Source organism: Capricornis sumatraensis, chromosome 2 (genome assembly GCF_032405125.1).
Source record: "Capricornis sumatraensis isolate serow.1 chromosome 2, serow.2, whole genome shotgun sequence".
Taxonomy (NCBI): Eukaryota; Metazoa; Chordata; class Mammalia; order Artiodactyla; family Bovidae; genus Capricornis; species Capricornis sumatraensis.
In genome coordinates this window covers 15,399,289-15,417,686 of record NC_091070.1, presented here as the reverse complement: position 1 = coordinate 15,417,686, position 18,398 = coordinate 15,399,289, and the positions used below count along the sequence as shown (strand labels likewise).

At 40.0% G+C, this 18,398-nt stretch overlaps 1 protein-coding gene across 1 annotated transcript in view; it reads left to right on the top strand.

Annotated features, from left to right (window-relative positions):
* Window positions 1-13,712, top strand: part of GPATCH2L (G-patch domain containing 2 like) — a 54,285-nt gene extending 40,573 nt beyond the window's left edge. The window contains exons 9-10 of the mRNA XM_068963896.1: window positions 7,111-7,205; window positions 13,432-13,712. Of these exons, the coding sequence (XP_068819997.1) occupies window positions 7,111-7,205; window positions 13,432-13,592 (256 nt within the window). The 3' untranslated portion in view covers window positions 13,593-13,712. The remainder of the gene's footprint in view (window positions 1-7,110; window positions 7,206-13,431) is intronic.
* Window positions 13,713-18,398: the final 4,686 nt, after the last annotated feature.

The following is an 18,398-nucleotide window of genomic DNA, read 5'->3' as shown; positions in this document are numbered from 1 at the left end:
ATAAAAAATGGATCATTTCCGCTATTTTACACATTTATACTTAATTTCACTTGGGATTTCAGAATTAACTATTCATGGAGTACCTAACTTATTGTCTTTTGCCATATAAATGTGAATGATCAATAAAAGGTGACTTAGGGGGAATTTTTTGGACCATAGGCTTTATATTGTAAATAACTGCCTTTTGTAGTGTTCTTTGCATTCTAAAATATTTCTTATGATTTCAGTCAAATTCTTATTTTTTCTTGTTTATAAATTGAATTGACTCTTAAGCTTTTGCTGTTTAAAGAGAGAGAGAGTATTTATGTGTGTGTGTGAGGGCGAGAGGGCAGCATGTGGGTGCACATGCCCATATGCTTTTAAACTGTGGAAGTTGCCAGATTGGGGACCTCTGAATAGGAAAATTTGCCCATTCAACAGTAGTCTTGTTGCCTTGCTAACTAGATTCTCTTAGATTTGAGTGAGGTTTCATTTTTAAGGCTATCAAGCCATGAGACTTGATTCCGCAGCTAGGACTACCAATTAGGAGCTCATCTGATATAATTTTATTAGAGTCTTTTGTATATGCTTTGTACTCTGGCTGCGTTTTTAAAAGTTTTATTAAAATATCATAACATAAAATTTACCATTTTAGGGAATACCCTGGTGGTCCAGTGGTTAGGACTCAGTGCTTTCACTGCCATAGACCAAAGTTTGATCCCTGGTCAGGGGACTAAGATCCTGCAAACTGTGCAGCATTGCTAAAAAAAATTTACCATTTGAATCCCTTGTAAGTGTAAAATTGAGAATTTTTGTTTATAAAACTTTCAGTCATTCATAGCCATTTTAGTCAACAGATACTTAGTGGGGGTCAGCTATGTGCCTTGTGCTAAAGTTGGTAGGTCACTGGAAAATTATGAAATAAATGTAAACATGGTCCCTGTTCCCAAGGACGTTAGCCTAATTAGAGAAAGCAGATACATATACACCAGTTAAATAATGGTTCATGGCTGATAAGGCCTAGAATGTTCAAGGAAAGCTGTGTGCAAATGTGAGACTCACTCAGCTTGGTCCTTTAATCAGGGGTAGGATTTGTCTAGGTTGAGAGGAAGGAGGAAGCAGGGAAATGAAATAGCATACCAGTATCCTAGTCATGGCAATCAGAGAAGAAAAAGTAATAAAAGGAATCCAAATTGGAAATGACATATGCTATACATAGAAAATTCTAAAGATGCTACCAGAAAACTACTAGAGCTCATCAGGGAATTCAGTAAAGTTGCAGGATACAAAGTTAATACACAGAAATCTCTTGAATTTCTGTATACTAACAACAGAAGACTAGAAAGAGAAATTAAGGAAACAATCCCATTTACCATCACATCAAAAAGAAAATACTTGTGAATAAACCTACCTAAGGAGACAAAAGACCTGTACTCTGAAAACTATAAGATACTGATGAAAGAAATCAAAGATGACAGACAACATACGGAAAGATATGCCATGTTCTTAAGAATCAATATTGTCAAAATACTGTACTACCCAAAGTAGTCTGTAGATTCAGTGCAATCCCTATCAAATTACCAGTGGCATTTTCACAGAACTGGAACAAAAAATTTTTAATTTGTTAGGAAATCCAGAAGACCCCAAGTAACCAAAGCAATCCTGAAAAAGGAAAAGAGTGCTGAAGGAATTGGGTTCCCTGACTTCAGACTATACTACAAAACTACACTCATCAAAACAGTATGCGTACTGGCACAAAAGCAGAAATACAGATCAGTGGAACAGGATCAAAAGCCCAGGAACAAATCCACACATCTGTGATCAACCTGTGATAAAAGCAGGCAGGAATATACAATGGAGAAAAGACAGTCTCTTCGATAAGTTGTGCGGGGAAAGCTAGGCAACTACGTGTACAATTAGAACATCCTCTTAACACCATACACAAAAATAAACTCAAAATGGATTATAAACCTAAATGTAAGATATCGATGCTCTAAAACTCTGAGGAAAACATAGAAAACTGACTTAAATCACAGCAATATATTTTTGGGTCCACCTCCTTGAGTAATGAAAACAAAAATAAACAAGTGGAACCTAATTCAACTTAAAAGCTTTTGCATACCATAGGAAACCATAAACAAAATGAAAGGACAGCCCACAGAACGGGAGAGAATATTTGCAAATGAAGTGACCAACAAGCAGTTAATCTCCAAAAGATACAAACAGCTCATGCAGCTCAATATCAAAAAAATAACCCAATCAAAAAATCAGCAGAAGGTCTAAATAAATATTTTTCTAAAGAAGACATACAGAAGGCCAAAAAGCATATGAAAAGATGCTCAACATCACTAATAATCAGAGAAATGCAAATTGAAAGTACAGTGACGTACCACCTCACACCAGTCAGAATGCCCATCGTTAGAAAGTCTATAGATAACAAATGCTGGAGAGGGTATGCAGAAAAGGGAAATTTCTTAACACTGTTGGTGGGAATGTAACTTGGTGCAGCCACTGGAAAAGAGTATGGCGGTTTCTCAGAAAACTAAAAATAGAATTACCGTATGGTCCAGCAATCCCATTCCTGGGCATATATCCGCAGAAAGCCATAATTTGAAAAGATATGCACCCCAGTGTTCATTGCAGCACTATTTACAATAGCCAAGACACGGAGGCAACCTAAATGTGTATCAACAGAGGAATGGATAAAGAAGATGCATGTGTACTGTGCACGCGTGCACACACACAAATGGAGTATTACTGAGCCATAAAAAATGAAACAGTGCCATTTGCAGCAACATGGATAGGCCTAGAGATTTTCATACTGAGTCAAGTAAGTCAGAGAAAGACAAATACATGATATCACTTATATGTGGACTCTAAAATACGATAGAAATGAACTATACTTACGAAACAGAAACAGACTCACAGACATTGAAAACAAACTTAAAGTTACCAAAGGGGAAAGGTTGGGGGGAGGGATAAATTAAGAGTTAGGGATTAACATATAAACGCTACTGTATATAAAATAATCATGAAGGATCTACTGTATAGCACAGAGAACTCAATATTCTGTAACAAGCCATATGGAAAAAATATGAAAAAGAATGCATACATGTATATGTATAACTGAATCACTTTGCTGTACACCTGAAATTAACACAATATTATCAACTATTCCTTGTTCAGTCACTCAGTCGTGTCCAACTTTTCGCAACCCCATGGACTGCAGCTCACCAGGCTACCCTGTCCTTCACCATCGCCTGGAGCTTGCTCACACTCACGTCCATTGAGTCGGTGATGCCATCCAACCGTCTCATCCTCTGTCATCCCCTTCTCCTGCCTTCAATCTTTCCCATCATCAGGGTCTTTTCAAACGAGTCTGCTCTTTGCATCAGGTGGCCAAATTATTGGAACTTCAGCATCAGTCCTTCCAATGAATATTCAGGGTTGATTTCCTTTAGGATTGACTGGTTTGATCTCCTAGCAGTCCAAGGGACTGTCAAGAGTCTTCTCCAACACCTCAGCTCAAAAGCCTCAATTCTTCGGCACTCAGCCTTCTTTGTGGTTTAACTCTCACATCCATACATGACTACTGGAAAAACCATAGCTTTGGCTGTATGGACGTTTGTTGGCAAAGTAGTGTCTGCTTTTTAATACAGTGTCTAGGTTTGTCATAGCTTTTCTTCCAGGAAGCAAGTGTCTTTTAATTTCATGGCTGCAGTCACCATCTGCAGTGATCTTGCAGCCCCAGAAAATGAAGTCTGTTACTGTTTCCATTATTCCCCTATCTATTTGCCATGAAGTGATGGGACCGGATGCCGTGATCTTCGTTTTTTCGAATGTTGAGTTTTAAGCCAGCTTTTTCATGCTCCTCTTTCACCCTCATCAAGAGGCTCCTTAGTTCTTTGCTCTCTGCTGTAAGGGTGGTGTCATCTGCATATCTGAGGTTATTGATATTTCTCCTGGCAGTCTTGGTTCCAGCTTGTGCTTCATCCAGCCAACCATTTTGCATGATGTGCTCTGCATAGAAGTTAAATAAGCAGGGTGACAATATACAACCTTGACGTACTCCTTTTCCCAATTTGGAACCAATCTGTTGTTCCATATCCGGTTCTAACTGTTGCTTCTTGACCTGCATACAGGTTTCTCAAGAGGCAGGTAGGGTGATCTGGTATTCCCATCTCTAAGAATTTTCCACAGTTTGTTATGATCCACAAAGTCAAAGGCTTTAGCGTAGTCATTGAAGCAGATGTTTTTCTGGATTCTCTTGCTTTTTCTATGATCCAGCAGATGTTGGCAGTTTGATCTCTGGTTCCACTGCCTTTTCTAAATCCAGGTTGACCATCTGAAAGTTCTCAGTTCACATACTGTCAAAGCCTGGCTTGGAGAATTTGAGCATTATTTTGCTAGCATGTGAAAAGAGTGTAGTTGTTCAGTAGCTTGATCATTCTTTGGCATTGCCCTTCTTTGGAATTGGAATGAAAACTGACCTTTTCCAGACCTGTAGCCACTGCTGAGTTTTCCAGATTTGCTGGCATATTGAGTGCAACACTTTCACAGCATCATCTTTTAGGATTTGAAATAGCTCAGGCTGGAATTCCATCACCTCCACTGGCTTTGTTCATCGTGATGCTTCCTAAGGCCCGCTTGACTTCACACTCCAGAATGTCTGGCTTTAGATGAGTGATCACACCATCATGGTTATCTAGGTCATTAAGATCTTTTTTTAAATAGTTCTGTATATTATTGCCACCTCTTTTTAATATTTTCTGCTTCTGTTAGGTCCAGTCCATTTCAGTTCTTTTTATGCCCATCTTTGCATGAAATGTTCCCTTGGTATGTCTATTTTCTTGAAAAGATCTCTAGTCTTTCTTATTCTGTTGTTTTCCTCTATTTCTTTGCATTGATCACTTAGGAAGGCTTTCTTATCTCTCCTTGCTGTTCTTTGGAACTCTGCATTTAGATGGGTATACCTTTCCTTTTCTCCTTTGCCTTTTGCTTCTCTTCTTTTCTCAGCTATTTGTAAGTCCTCCTCAGACAGCCATTTTGCCTGTTTGTGTTTCTTGTTCTTGGGGATGGTTTTGATCACCGCCACCTGTACAATGTCATTTACCTCTGTTCATAGTTCTTCAGGCACTCTATCAGATCTATTCCTTTGAATCTATCTGTCACTTCTACTGTATAATCGTAAGGGATTTGATTTAGGTCATACCTTAATGGCTTAGTGGTTTTCCCTTCTTCAATTTAAGTCTGAATTTTGCAATAAGGAGTTCGTGATCTTAGCCACAGTCAGCTCCCAGCCTTGATTTTGCTGACTGTATAGAGCTTCTCCATCTTTGGCTGCAAAGAATATATTCAGTCTGATTTCAGTATTGACCATCTGGTGATGTCCAGGTGTAGAGTCATCTCTTGTATTGTTATAAGAGAGTGTTTGCTATAACCAGGGCATAATCTTGGCAAAACTGTTAGTCTTTGCCCTGCTTTATTTTGTACTCCAAGACCAAACTTGCCTGATACTCCAGGTATCTCTTGACTTCCTACTTTTGCATGATAAAAAAGGACATCTTTGGTGTCAGTTCTAGAAAGTCTTGTAGGTCTTCACAGAACTGTTCAACTTCAGCTTCTTTGGCATTAGTGGTCGGGGCATAGACTTGAATTACTGTGATATTGAATGGTTTGCCTTGGAAATGAATAGAGATCATACTGTCGTTTTTGAGATTACATCCAATATTGTAGTTCAGACTGTTTTGTTGACTATGAGGACTACCCTATTTTTTCTAAGGGATTCTTGCCCACAGTAGTGGATATAATGGTCATTTGAATTACATTTGCCCATTCTGGTCCATTTTAGTTCACTGATTGCTACAATGTCAATGTTCATTCTTGCCATCTCCTGTTTGACCACTTCCAATTTACCTTGATGCACGGACCTAACATTCCAGGTTTGTATGCAGTATTGCTCTTTACAGCATTGGACTTTACTTTCACCACCATGCATATCCACAATTGGGCACTGTTTTTGCTTGGCTCAGCCCCTTCATTCCTTCTGGAGCTATTTCTCTGCTCTTCTCTAGTAGCATATTGAGCATCTAGCGACCTGGGGAGTTCATCTTTCAGTGTCATCTTTTTGCCTTTTCATACCATTCATGGGGTTCTCAAGGCAAGAATGCTGAAGTGGTTTGCCATTCCCTTCTCCAGTGGACCACGTTTTGTCAGAACTCTCCACCATGACCCGTCTGTCTTGGGTGGCCCTACACAGCATGGCTCATAGTTTCATTGAGTTAGACAAGGTTGTGATCCATATGATCAGTTTGATTAGTTTTCTGTGATTGTGATTTCATTCTGTATGCCCTCTGATGGATGAGGATAAGAGGCTTGTAGAAGCTTCTTGTTGGGAGGGACTGGCTGTGGGTAAAACTGGGTCTTGCTCTGGTGGGCGCCATCTTGACAGATACTAAATCAACTATACTCCAATATAAACTAAAAATTATATAAAATAGCCTGCCAGAAATTTCAGTGTCAAGTCCACTGCCTTTCAGAGAATCTTTTGCTTTTCCAGCTTTGCAGTTCTTACTGTTTTCTTTTTTAAATAATCTGAATATTTATTTCAGGGAACCTATTATTAGCACATAAATTATTATTTTTAAAAATCACAGAAACTAAACTTATTTTGTGATACAGTCACTATTAGAAATCCAGATTTATACTGATAGAAGGGTTAAACCTGCTATTAAAATTCTATGCAAATATCTGTGTTCATGCAGCATTAAACTTTTCAATATATTACCACTTGGGAGTAAGTATTTCATTAACAAGTTTAGAACAATTGCGGTTTTTATGAAAAATAATTGTACAAAACCAGCATGTAATGAAGCGCATATTTATTGAAATTAATCTTGAATGTCTGTTCTGAATTCAGGTAATAAGTTTAAAATGGGTATATATTGTGTGTAAAGAGTAAGTCAGGATTAATTCTGAATAATCTTGTACTGACACTTGATGGCAAAGGGTGGTGCCCATTTTGTTAGTATATGTGTGTAATGGGTGAGGCGTTTCATCTGGGCTGAACATAATGTCTTACAATAAGAATTACACAGTTAAAGCAGTATTTTTTCTTCCTCATATCTGCAGACAGGCAAACATACACCTGGGGCCCCCATGTTCACGTGACATCAAGAGGAAACGGAAACCTGTGGCCACAGCGTCTCTGTCCAGCCCAAATGCCGGTAATTAGATACGTAGTTATCCTTTATTGACCACCTGCTGTGTGTCAGGCAGTAAATTATATGTTTTATACACCTTCTCATCTCAGCTTTATGAGAAAGTAGGTCATTTTATTCCCATTTTATGTGGGAAAACTGAGAATGTGACAAGTAATTTGCTTGAAGTCTCCCTGACCCTAAAGTCTGTGCTTTTCACTGTCTTCTGCTTTCTTGGTTTGAATCCCTGTGTTTCGCCGTCAGCAGTCTGGAGTCATCTGCACTTCTGCTGCAGCACAGACCGGAAGTCAGATGTGTGGTCATGGAACCCTGGTGGGGTGGCGGTTTAGTCAGTAGCAAAGGAGCCACACGGGTTCATTTGCTTTCATGTCTGGTGGACAGTAAGTGCAGTATCATTTTCCTAGTGTCTAGTAGAGTGCTAGTATTTTTCTAGTCATGAAATTTCTAATTAAGTTTTCAAGTTAAAACTTAAAAGTTTTCTGGGCAAAACTAGTTAGAGAAACCAAAATAGTAGTTACGTTCAGTGTAGGGTAGAGACCAGAGGATGACATAAAACATTTTTTGCGATGCTGGAAATGCTTTATATCATGAACTTGGTGGGGATTACATGAGTATTTGCACATATAAAGATTCATTGATTTAGATGCCCTGTATGTATGTTATCCTTAGATGAAAAAAGCGGGATAATTATATAGTTATTTATATCATCATTTATATCATCGAGAATATTGGATGTCTGTAAATAGTTTTCTTTGGAGTTAAGATAATTAAATGTAATTAGTAATCATTGGAAATACTTTATACATTGCAGTACATTTTAGGATAAATTACTCTGGTTAAAAAGAGTGTATCTGCTTGTAGGACCTCTCAGAAGTACTTATGGGTATTTTCTTGCTGATAGTGAATTCACTCTGAGGGAATTGAGTATATCATAAATTATTTTATTCTCTTCAGAAAATAGATATTGGGTTGGCCAAAAAGTTCGTTCCGATTTGTCCATTATCGCTTAAGGCAAAACCCGAGTGAACTTTTTGTCCAGCCCAATAATATATAGATCAGAGCACTTGATACCTGAGTAAAAGAGTAGATAGATAGAAGAGTAGATAGATCTCAGACAGATAGAAACTGCTATCTCTCTAACTTACTAGTAAGTTTCAGCATACTCTGAAACTGACCTGTGTGAGCTTCTGTTTGGATGGCTACTGGATAGTGGCTTATGCTGAACAGTCTCAATCACAGTTCTGATGGTTGTAGGAAGCTTTTTTTTTTTAGTGAGTTTTCACATGGTCATGCCATGAACTGAACATTTTGTCTGAGTTATTTCACTTAATCTTTGCAACAACTTAATAAAGGAGATGCTGTTTTTTATTCCCAGTTTACACATGGGAAAATTGAGGCCTAGAGAAGTTAAAATAGTCACTGAGGTTACATGGTTGATAAATTGTAGACCAAGATTCAGTCCAGTTTCCCTGTGACTCTCAAGCTGCCCTCTTAAACACTGCAGGTGTTTGGTCCTATATATGACAGGATTGCTTCCAAACCATGACTCCACGTCAAAACCCAGCTCTTCATCCCGTCTGTGGAATTAATAGAGGCAGTAAAACGTAGTCTCCCCTCTTTTATCTTTTTGGTTTTTTTTTCCCCCCCTTAATATCTAGCTTATGTTTTTAGCTTTTAATTGATGATAAGAGCAGAACTGTTGAGAAGAGTTCACAATTCCTTACTCCATTCAAATCAGGAAGTGTACTGGGAGGTATTAAGAAGACTTGAGCCTTAAACATTTCCCCTGCTGAGCCCAACTCCTCTCACTTGTTGACTAAAGCCTGCTTCACTGAACATTTTCTTTTTTTTTTCCTATCCACAACCTGAGTGCCCCATGGAGGTGAAGGACATAGCCCAAGCCCGCGCCATCAGTCAGTAGAACAAATGGGCTTGCTCTGCCTAACATCGGGCCATCTCGGATTCCACCTCTTTTATAGAAATGAGTGATGAAGAGAGGTGCGTTCCGCTTTGCCGCTGTATTAATACACATCAGGGGCCAGCTCCTGGCACTAAATCACGCTCCTGCATACATCTGTTATCGGACTCTTCACCAGTGTGATGAACAAGACTGCAGATAGAGGCTTCCTTGTGTCATTCTTTATAGGATTTTCCTAAAAGAATAAATAGCTCAGATCTCTGCCAACACTCTCCCCTGTCACCGTGATGAATTCAGCTTCTTTCTTAAACATGCAGCCACAAATCTTTTCCCTTTCCCCCTCCCCCATTAGTGGAAAGTTTTGAGTTGAAATTGACTGGATTTAAAGATATTAATAAGACTAGAAAGGTGAAGAACAAAAAAGAAAAACGTGCCTTCCCGTCTTCTTGTATTAATATTAGCAAAGACCAGGGAGAAGGACCTTGTCATGGGGTTGCTGGGTAGATCCATCTCCACTCCCCTTCCCTCTGTGGCTTTAAAACATGCTTGTGCTTAGTGCACAGGGATCCACCCTGGATCCTAGTGAGTAAGTGTATTAACCTGCTTTTAAGGTTGATACACCAGAACAGGGACTTCCCAGTACTGTCTGCCCCATGCTGAAGTGAACCAGCTATTGTGTATGTTCTTAAAGAATGCAACTAGAAAAGAAAAAAGGGTTATCTTCTTGAAAATTTGAGAGACTAAGTAGTTATAAGAACCATAAGGAACTTAGATGGAAACAAGACTTCTTTTTCTTGTGATGATTTTCTTTGTTAGAGTGGCAAATCAGAGCTTTGGGTGTGCAAATTCCCTTTTTTTTTTTCAAAAGGTAAACACGTAGCTTTAGGTAAAGGAGAATTGGGATGACAAGGTGTTTGTTGAGAGTCCTGACTCCTTATTTCTGTGTGTGGGGGGGAGGGCACGATCTTAATTTCCCAACTGTGCTCCCTGCAGTGGAAGTGCCGAGTCCTAGCCACTGGACTGCCAGGGAGTCCCCACAGCCCTGACTGCATTGGCCCTTCCAGGAGCCTCTCTTGACCTTCTTGGGAGAGGATATGTGTCCCTGGAAGGGTGCCCAGCAGTTAGCCTGTTCATTAGCGGTATAAGATTTCAGATACCAAGCCAGCCGTGCTAGCAGTGCGTTCACCAGGGCAGGAGGTTTACCTGTCTTACTCACTGCTGCACCCCCAGCATCGAAAAACACTGCTCCACACAAAGAACTGTCTCGTTAGATATGTAATGTATGAAGTAAGTGAACAGAATCTTTAAAACAGAGTTACTCTCAGTATTATTCTAACCCTGTGATTGGATTCAGTAGTTCCATTTTAGGTTGGCCCTTGTCTCGGGAGTCATAGGGCAGATTCTTATTGCCTACTATGCCTTTTGATTAGGTTTAAATGTTTTTTAAAGTTAAAAATGTTTTTGAAAATAAATATTGAATGTCCTCAGAAGAACGTTTATAGAATATATACGTGGTGTAAAGAAAAACAATACAGCAAGTATCCATGTGCCCACCATCTGCTTTACAAACAAGAGCATCAGGACTTCTCTGGCAGTCCGGTGGCTGAGACTCGACCTGGAGTCAGTCCTTGGTCAGGGAACCAGATCTCTTATGCCACAACTGCAAGAGTTTGCATGCTGCAACTAAAGAGATCGGATGCTGCAACTAAAGATCTCGCATGCTGCAACGAAGACACAAGATGCCGAGTACCATAACTAAGACCTGGTGCAGTCAAATAAATAAATATTCAAACAAACAAAAACATTCCCTTAGGAAAAAAAAAAGAATGTCTATTTTAAAAATTGTCTTCCCACTCTCTGAAGGAGAGTGGGAATATATTATCCTAATATATATTTTTGCTAATTATTTGTCATTCTTTGTTGTTTTCAAATAGTTTTGACAGACACATGTATCTCTAAGCAGTATATTGTCTAGTTTTACATCTTTTTGAAGCTTCTGTAAATGGAATGTCATATTTTATAAGTTACAAGTTTCATCTAGTTCTTGATTCCATTCACATTTTATCCTGCCAGAATCCATTCATTATTGCCATATGTATAGTATTCCATTTCTGAGCATGATGAATATATTACAGTTAATCATTCTTAATAAGCATTTCAATCATATTCTTATGACAGTCATATTTTTACTCTTATGCTGGTTTGTGCTGCCGGGGAAAGTATTGCACCATTCTGTGGGAGAACATACGCAGAAGTTTTTCTCGGCCATTTCTCAGTTCTTATGATGGCTGTATCAAAATAAGCAAACAAACACAAAAAACAGCATGTGTTGTTTGAAGAATGTGGAGAAATTGGAAAGCTTGTATATTGCTGGCGGGAGTATAAAATAGTGCAGCCACTATGTGTAAAGATCTGGTGGTTCCTCAAAAATTTAGACACAAAACTACCCTGTGATCCAGCAGTTCTGTTTCTGGGTATGTATCACCCGAAAGAATTGAAAGCAAGGATTGAAATAGGTATTTGTACACCTGTGTTCATAGCAACATTATTCACAGCAGCCCAAAAGTAGAAACAACCCAAATGTTCATCACCGGATGAGTGGATAAACAAGATGTCGTCTATACATTCAACAAGTTATTATTCAACCTGAAAACTTTCATTATCAGAATGAAATTATGAAACACGTTACAATATGAATGAAGGCAATGTGTTAAGGAAAATAAGCCAGACACAAAAGAATGAATACTATTTGATTCCACTTAGAAGAGGTACCTGAAACAAATCAGATTCTTAGAAACAGCAAGTAAAATGGTGGTTGCCAAGGGCTGGGGGAGGAGGAGAATGGGGAGTTAGTGTTTAATGAGTAGAGAATTTCCATTTGGGATGAAGAAAAAGTTCTGGACATGGGTGGTGGTGACGGTTGTGCAACAGTGTGGATGGACTGAATGCTACTGAGCAGTATGCTTAGAAATTATCAGAATGGTGTAGTTCATGTGTATTTTGCCACAGTAAAAAAATATATATATGTAGCCAGCACAAAAAGTTTTTCTCAGATAGTTTTTTCCCCATGGTTGATGACCTTGTGGTAATGGTAGGTACAGTTTTTATGAAATTTATTTTCACTTAAATTAGAGTGAATGAGCATGCATACTTGTGTGTGAAAAAGAGAGATTTGGGTGGTGATGTCATGTGTATTTCTTGCTGCTGGGGTTGAGGTTCTGGAACTGCTGCCCTCTAAAAAACTTGTATATGTGCCATAGAGTAATAGCTTTCGATATTTTTTCCTGGTAACTCACAGTAAGAAATTCATGTTTGAATATATATTGGGTGTACCTGTAAAATCTGAAATAAACCTTTGGGTTCCCTCTGATATTTTCTGTTCTTTTTCATTAACGGAAAAAAAAAATGTATTTGTCATGACCTACTACGTTGGTTTTGTGACCCATAATTTGAAAATTACTTTTCTAGATTATATTCCTGGGAGTAGAATTATTGTGACAGGATAAAAATGAAATTTTTAATGTTTTGCTTTATTTTAGTGTATATTTGTTTTCAGTAGAGTGATGGTGGTTTGTACTACTCTGCTCAGGGGGCATGTGCAAATGTGGGGGCAGTGTTGGGTTGTCACAGTGACTGGGAATGCTTTGAGCATTCAGGGATAGGTCCAGAAAGGTAGGTGTCCTGAAAGAAATAGGACAGCCCTGCACAAGCAGTGGTCATCCTGTCTAGAATGTCTTAATGTCCTTGCTGAAAACAGATGGCCCGGCTGTGTAATTTTTTTGCCTTACTGTTCAGTGTTTATTCATGACACTGTCATATTGGAGGCATGGAACATTATAGAAAGAGCAGAGGGCTTGGAGTCTAGCATATGAGTTTGAGTCTTGCTACTTAAACAGCCGTGTCTCTGAACAACTTATCTGCTTTCTCTATGCCTCAGTTTTCTGACCTAAAAAATGGAGATGGCAATACCTATTTCTAAGAGTTTGCATTAAGAAATAAGATTGTAAGTATACAGTGTTTATATAGTATAGTTCCTGGCATGTAAATGCTTCATAAGTGGTTATTAGTACATTAAGAATTTGTACTCCTATTCAGCTAAACCTATTTTCTGATGTGGAGAAATACTTACCATACTTAAATCTTGCCTTTAGTTTTTGGTTAAAAAAGAAAAGAAGAAGAAACCCTATGTAGCTGCTTGGTTTAATAGGACATAAAAGATAAGGATTAAGAAAGTTTTGTGTTGACATGCCTCTCATTCTAATTTGTCTCTCTTTGACTTTTTTCCTCCTTATTTAACCGCAACACCCTTACCAGTTCACATGGATGCAGTGGAGTCAGCTACACCAGCGTCACAGGCCCCCAAACCTCCAGACTCTGAGTGGCTGGTCAGGACGTCTGCCGCAGAGAAAGCCACTGACTCAGCAGCAGCTACGTTTTTTAAAATGCCACAGGAGAAGAGCCCTGGTTACAGCTAGACCGCAGTATTTCACCCACCAGGAGCTGACTGGATGTCGTTGAAACAAATATTAGACTTTGTATTATATTGTCTTGCATATCTTAATTGACATTCCCAGCCCTTTCGCCATCAGGACTGACTCCTCTTCAAACAAAGAAGTGAACTCTTTCTCTTAGAAAATCATGTTGTGCAAATCTTTTTTTTTATTATTATGAAGTATGGAGACTGCAGTTTTTTAAAAAAAAGGTCATCCAATGCTGTATATGTTAAATTGCTATTGTTGTCCCAAGTTACCTACAGCTCTACAGAGCTGTTGATTTTTTGCAGAGATGTCTTGTTTTTCTTGAAAAAGCAGTAACTGCTTTTGCCTATTTTTTGTGTAGTGCTTTTAATACCATTTGAGGAAGTTCTAAATTTGCGGTCAGTTCCAAACACAGAATTAAGACCTGTGTGTGGAATTAATTTGCAGGAGATAAGGCTTGCTTTTGAGCCTTGTCTTGATTCAAGCAGAGTGCCAATAAGATAAATTCAGAAAGTTCTTAATTTGAAGCCTCAGAAGAGACACCAGCAGCATGGGCCTTGGAAACTTACTCCATTTTTCTAGATGGCCTATTGGAGTCGCCAGCAGCTGCATTGTATGTTGCCTCATCTCCAAAGTCTGTATTCTACCAAAAGAGGATCTATATATAAACATTCAGATGGGTGTAATGAAGAACACATACAGATGGGTCCTTTAGGTGTACAGCAAATTTAAAATAGTCAGTGGATTGTGTCTAAATACTCATGTCACGGTGTAAGCTTTTATGTACTAAACGAGACTTTTACTGGTAGTATTATAGGTCAGTAACCTGTAGCAGAAATCCATACTTTATTGTAATAATGGCTTCTTGGGGCCATACTTTGGGGAGGGAAAATGTCTTTTCGACATGACTTTATACTTGGCGTGTTTACGACGGCTTAGCTGCCTGTGGAGTTATATATACAGCCATGCCTGAAGTTGGACGATCCTTTGTCAAAATGAGGAATATGTGACTGCCTGCAGCTACTGGAGAAAAGCCACCCTTTCTAAAAAGGTATCAAGAGTGTCTGTCATCCCGGGACCTGGTTGGCAGAAGAGCTCTTTTTTGGTGCAAATTGACTGCTTTTACTCTGAAATACATAGGAGCGGTTCTCAAGCGCTCTGGTGGCGCTCTGGAGCAGCGCGTGCTCGGCGCCTGGCGGGACAGAGCCTCCTCTCCCCGAAGCGCCCTTGTGCCTCTTCTTACACAGAACGTAAGGGTGGGCCGCGCTCTCGTAGTGCTTTGGAAACTGTCATCCTCGCCAGTGGTAGCTACAGAATGGCCCCATGTCAGTGCAGTGGGTGTGAAGCTGGTGGGAAAGGGGGACCGGAAGCTAAGTTTACGTAGCACTTGATCGAAGACTGAGAACCTGGCCGTTGTCCATAACACGGGATCCTGTGGCGCCAGGGGCAGGTGGAGATTAGAGTGCGGAGCAGTGCTCAAGCCCGCCCAGCTTGCCTGGGAGCACCCAGGAGCTCTTGTTGTGGCGCGTGTACTTCCTTGCCACGTAGGCTGCACCCATACCAGAACAGGGAACAATGTTGACTATAAAGTGGTTCTACTCTGTTGTTTCAGTGATGAAGGTGGCTTTTTGTTGGCATATGTGCATTCTTCCTTAGTCCCAGTAGTGTCCTGAGGCACACATCTCTAACAGAATTTGTTGGATTTCAGGGAGAAATCCACGAACATAATACTTGTATTTTCTTTGCAGTAAGCTCCATGGCTCATGCAGAGATGGGTCTTGTGATAATGGCCTATTGAGACCTCTGTAGTTTGGGTAGCATCTTTTTCTTCATGACACATAACCTAATAATTCTTTTTACCTGTGATTAAAAGTAATCTATATGAACAGTTTTACTTACATTTTAAATATCTCTGTGATAAAAAGGTAGGTGATTACTACCATTTTATAGGGTTAAGGATAGTCACAGAACTTCGTGACTTGCCCCAAATCACATCATCAAGCCAAGACTAAACTCCCAGAGTTTCAGACTTTCTTAGTCCTGGGTTATAATCTTTTGTTTTTCACTGATAGAACTCTGAGACTCATATTTTTGAAACAGTATGCCAGACAAGCTGTATATCATCTTTCTTGATCAATCTTTCCTGAATATTTTGAATACTTTGAGCAGGGAGCACCCCAGAATGCCATGCTGTGCTGTGCTTGGCTGCTCAGTCATGTCCGACTCTTTGCAACTCCATGGATTGTAGCCCACCAGGCTCCTCCGTCCGTGGGGATACTCCAGGCAAGAATACTGGAGTGGGTTGCCATGCCTTCCTCTAGGGGATCTTCCTAACCCAGGGATCGAACCCAGGTCTCCCGCATTGTGGCCGAATTCTTTACTGTCTGAGCCACCAGGGAAGCCCATGAATACTAGAATGGGTGGCCTATCGCTTCTCCAGGGGATCTTCCCGACTCACTAATTGAACCAGGGGTCTCCTGCATTGCAGGCAGATTCTTTACCAGCTGGTCTACCAGGAAGCCCCAAAATGCCATATCTACCTGTAATAAGCAGGAAAGAAAATTAATTGCCTAAGAGAATAGCCATTAAGCACACAAATACGTTTCCAGCACAGGGCTGTAAACTGTGCTCCTCCTTTAAAGCTGCTGCATGAGCATGCTTATAGAAGACTCCCTGGCTTACTCTGCTTGTTTTTTGTATGAGTCCATTCCAGAGGACTACCCTTAGAATCGAGAGTATTTTGAATCTTAAGCTTTCCGTTTCCTTTTTATACATCAAAGTGTGTAATGTTACAAAGTAAGAAAAATCTGTTGCCTTTCAACAAAAAAATAATTTCAAAATCAAGTTTAGTAATCTGTTGGAAGAAAACCCGATAGCTTGACTTCCTTTGAGGATAATTTTTGAGCCACATACGTATGATCTGCTCAAAAGTAATAACTGAAGCAGAGTTTCACAGTTCTTCCTTATTTCAGGATTCTGATTTATCCCAGCATGCTATATAGTCTGTCTGTCTAGATCCTAGACTTGGGTATTTTTCACAATGGACGAAAATCAAGACATTGTTTACTGGCATGAGCATCTTTCATAAAGGATAGTTCTGCTTCCAGGTTCAAGGGAATTTGAGATTATATTTCAGATTCAGTGTTTTAAAGGGAACAACTTCATTTGCATCAGAGCTTTTGTTGCATTTTGATAACTATTCAGAAGAAATTAGTAGCTGTTCTTTGGTGCCAAATTTGGAGAAGCAGAGTATGATCTTTGTTGAGTGGTGTGTTCTTGATAAATAGGCCTTGAATTCTATAGAAATCAAGCATAATTGGAAATTTCAGGTGACATTGTTTTGCTGGGCTGTACAGACAGGCTGCAAAAAAGGCCATTTTGGCAACAAAATGACCAAAAGCTGAAATAAAGATTATTAATCTGTGATGTTTATGGCATCCTTTGCTAAGTGAAGCTCAACACCTTGGACAGGGAATTCAACTATTTCTGAATCCCAAATGGATGAATCTGAGATATCGCTGCATTTTGGAACCAGAAGTGCAGTCTAGACCACAGCACAGCAAGTTTTGATGCTCCAAGTACAGGAGCGGAGTTATCGCAGAAGTCATCCAGAGTTGAACAAATCACAGAGTGTTGAGCGAGGAAGCCAGGCGATCACTGTCATGGCTGGTGTGATGGGTTCCCCACTTTGGCTTAAGGCAAAGGCTCCTGGTGATGCATGATTCATGTCAAGTCTTTGCTTTATTTTGGCTTTACTACATGATTCTGAGCCACAAGCTTTTGTTTCCTGGGGATCAGGTGAGGTAAAAATCTCAGTGTTAGAATCCGTATTCAGCATTCTGTATATTGGGTGACCCTTACCTTGAGCTGGGATGAGAGCAGAGTGACTTTCTCTGGCAGCTGTGGCTACATTCTAGTTGGGGCATAGCTTATAGGCTGTATCATGGTTCGTATGATGGTGGGAGCGGTGGTGGAAGCAGGTTGCTCTTACTGGCAGTTGCTTCCTTGGTTAACGCCCATTTTAGTTGTCAGTATTTCCTTATCTCCTGATCTCCCACTGTAGTCGTGACAGTGGAGTGGCCGACAGTGACAGCATTCAGGTTGGGTTTCTACCCCATTAGAAAACTGGCACAGAGGAAGAAGTTGAGGAAATTGGTGGGTTCTGCTGTTAGCACTTGGAGAAGGCGATGGCACCCCACTCCAGTACTCTTGCCTGGAAAATCCGGCAAGAAAATCCTGGTAGGCTGCAGTCCATGGGGTTGCAAAGAGTCGGACACGACTAAGCGACTTCTTTCACTTTTCACTTTCATGCATTGGAGAAGGAAATAGCAACCCACTCCAGTGTTCTTTCCTGGAGAATCCCAGGGACAGGGGAGCCTGGTGGGCTGCCATCTCTGGGGTCGCACAGGGTGAGATACAACTGAAGCGACTTAGCAGCAGCAGCAGCTGTTAGCACTGAACACAAGTGGTCCAGTGATGCCTTCATCTACGTTAAGATCGCAAAACAGATGAACATCAAATGCCTACAAAGAGCAACGTTGAAACAAGGATATCGAGTAATCTTGGCTGAAGAGTGTGGGTTATAAAGTTTGTAAGAAGCTCAGCAAAACAAACTTAATGGCCCAAAGACAACATTTTCCTGCCACTGCACTAGGTAAAATTGCCAAATGTGGGGAATAAATTTTTCAAGCACAGTATTTGAAGAGCAGGGCAGATCCTGAAGATGTTCATCAAGGAGAAGGATATTGGCAAGATCCAGAGTGAGAAGGCGAGAAGAGAAGGAGACGCATAGAGCAAGCGTAC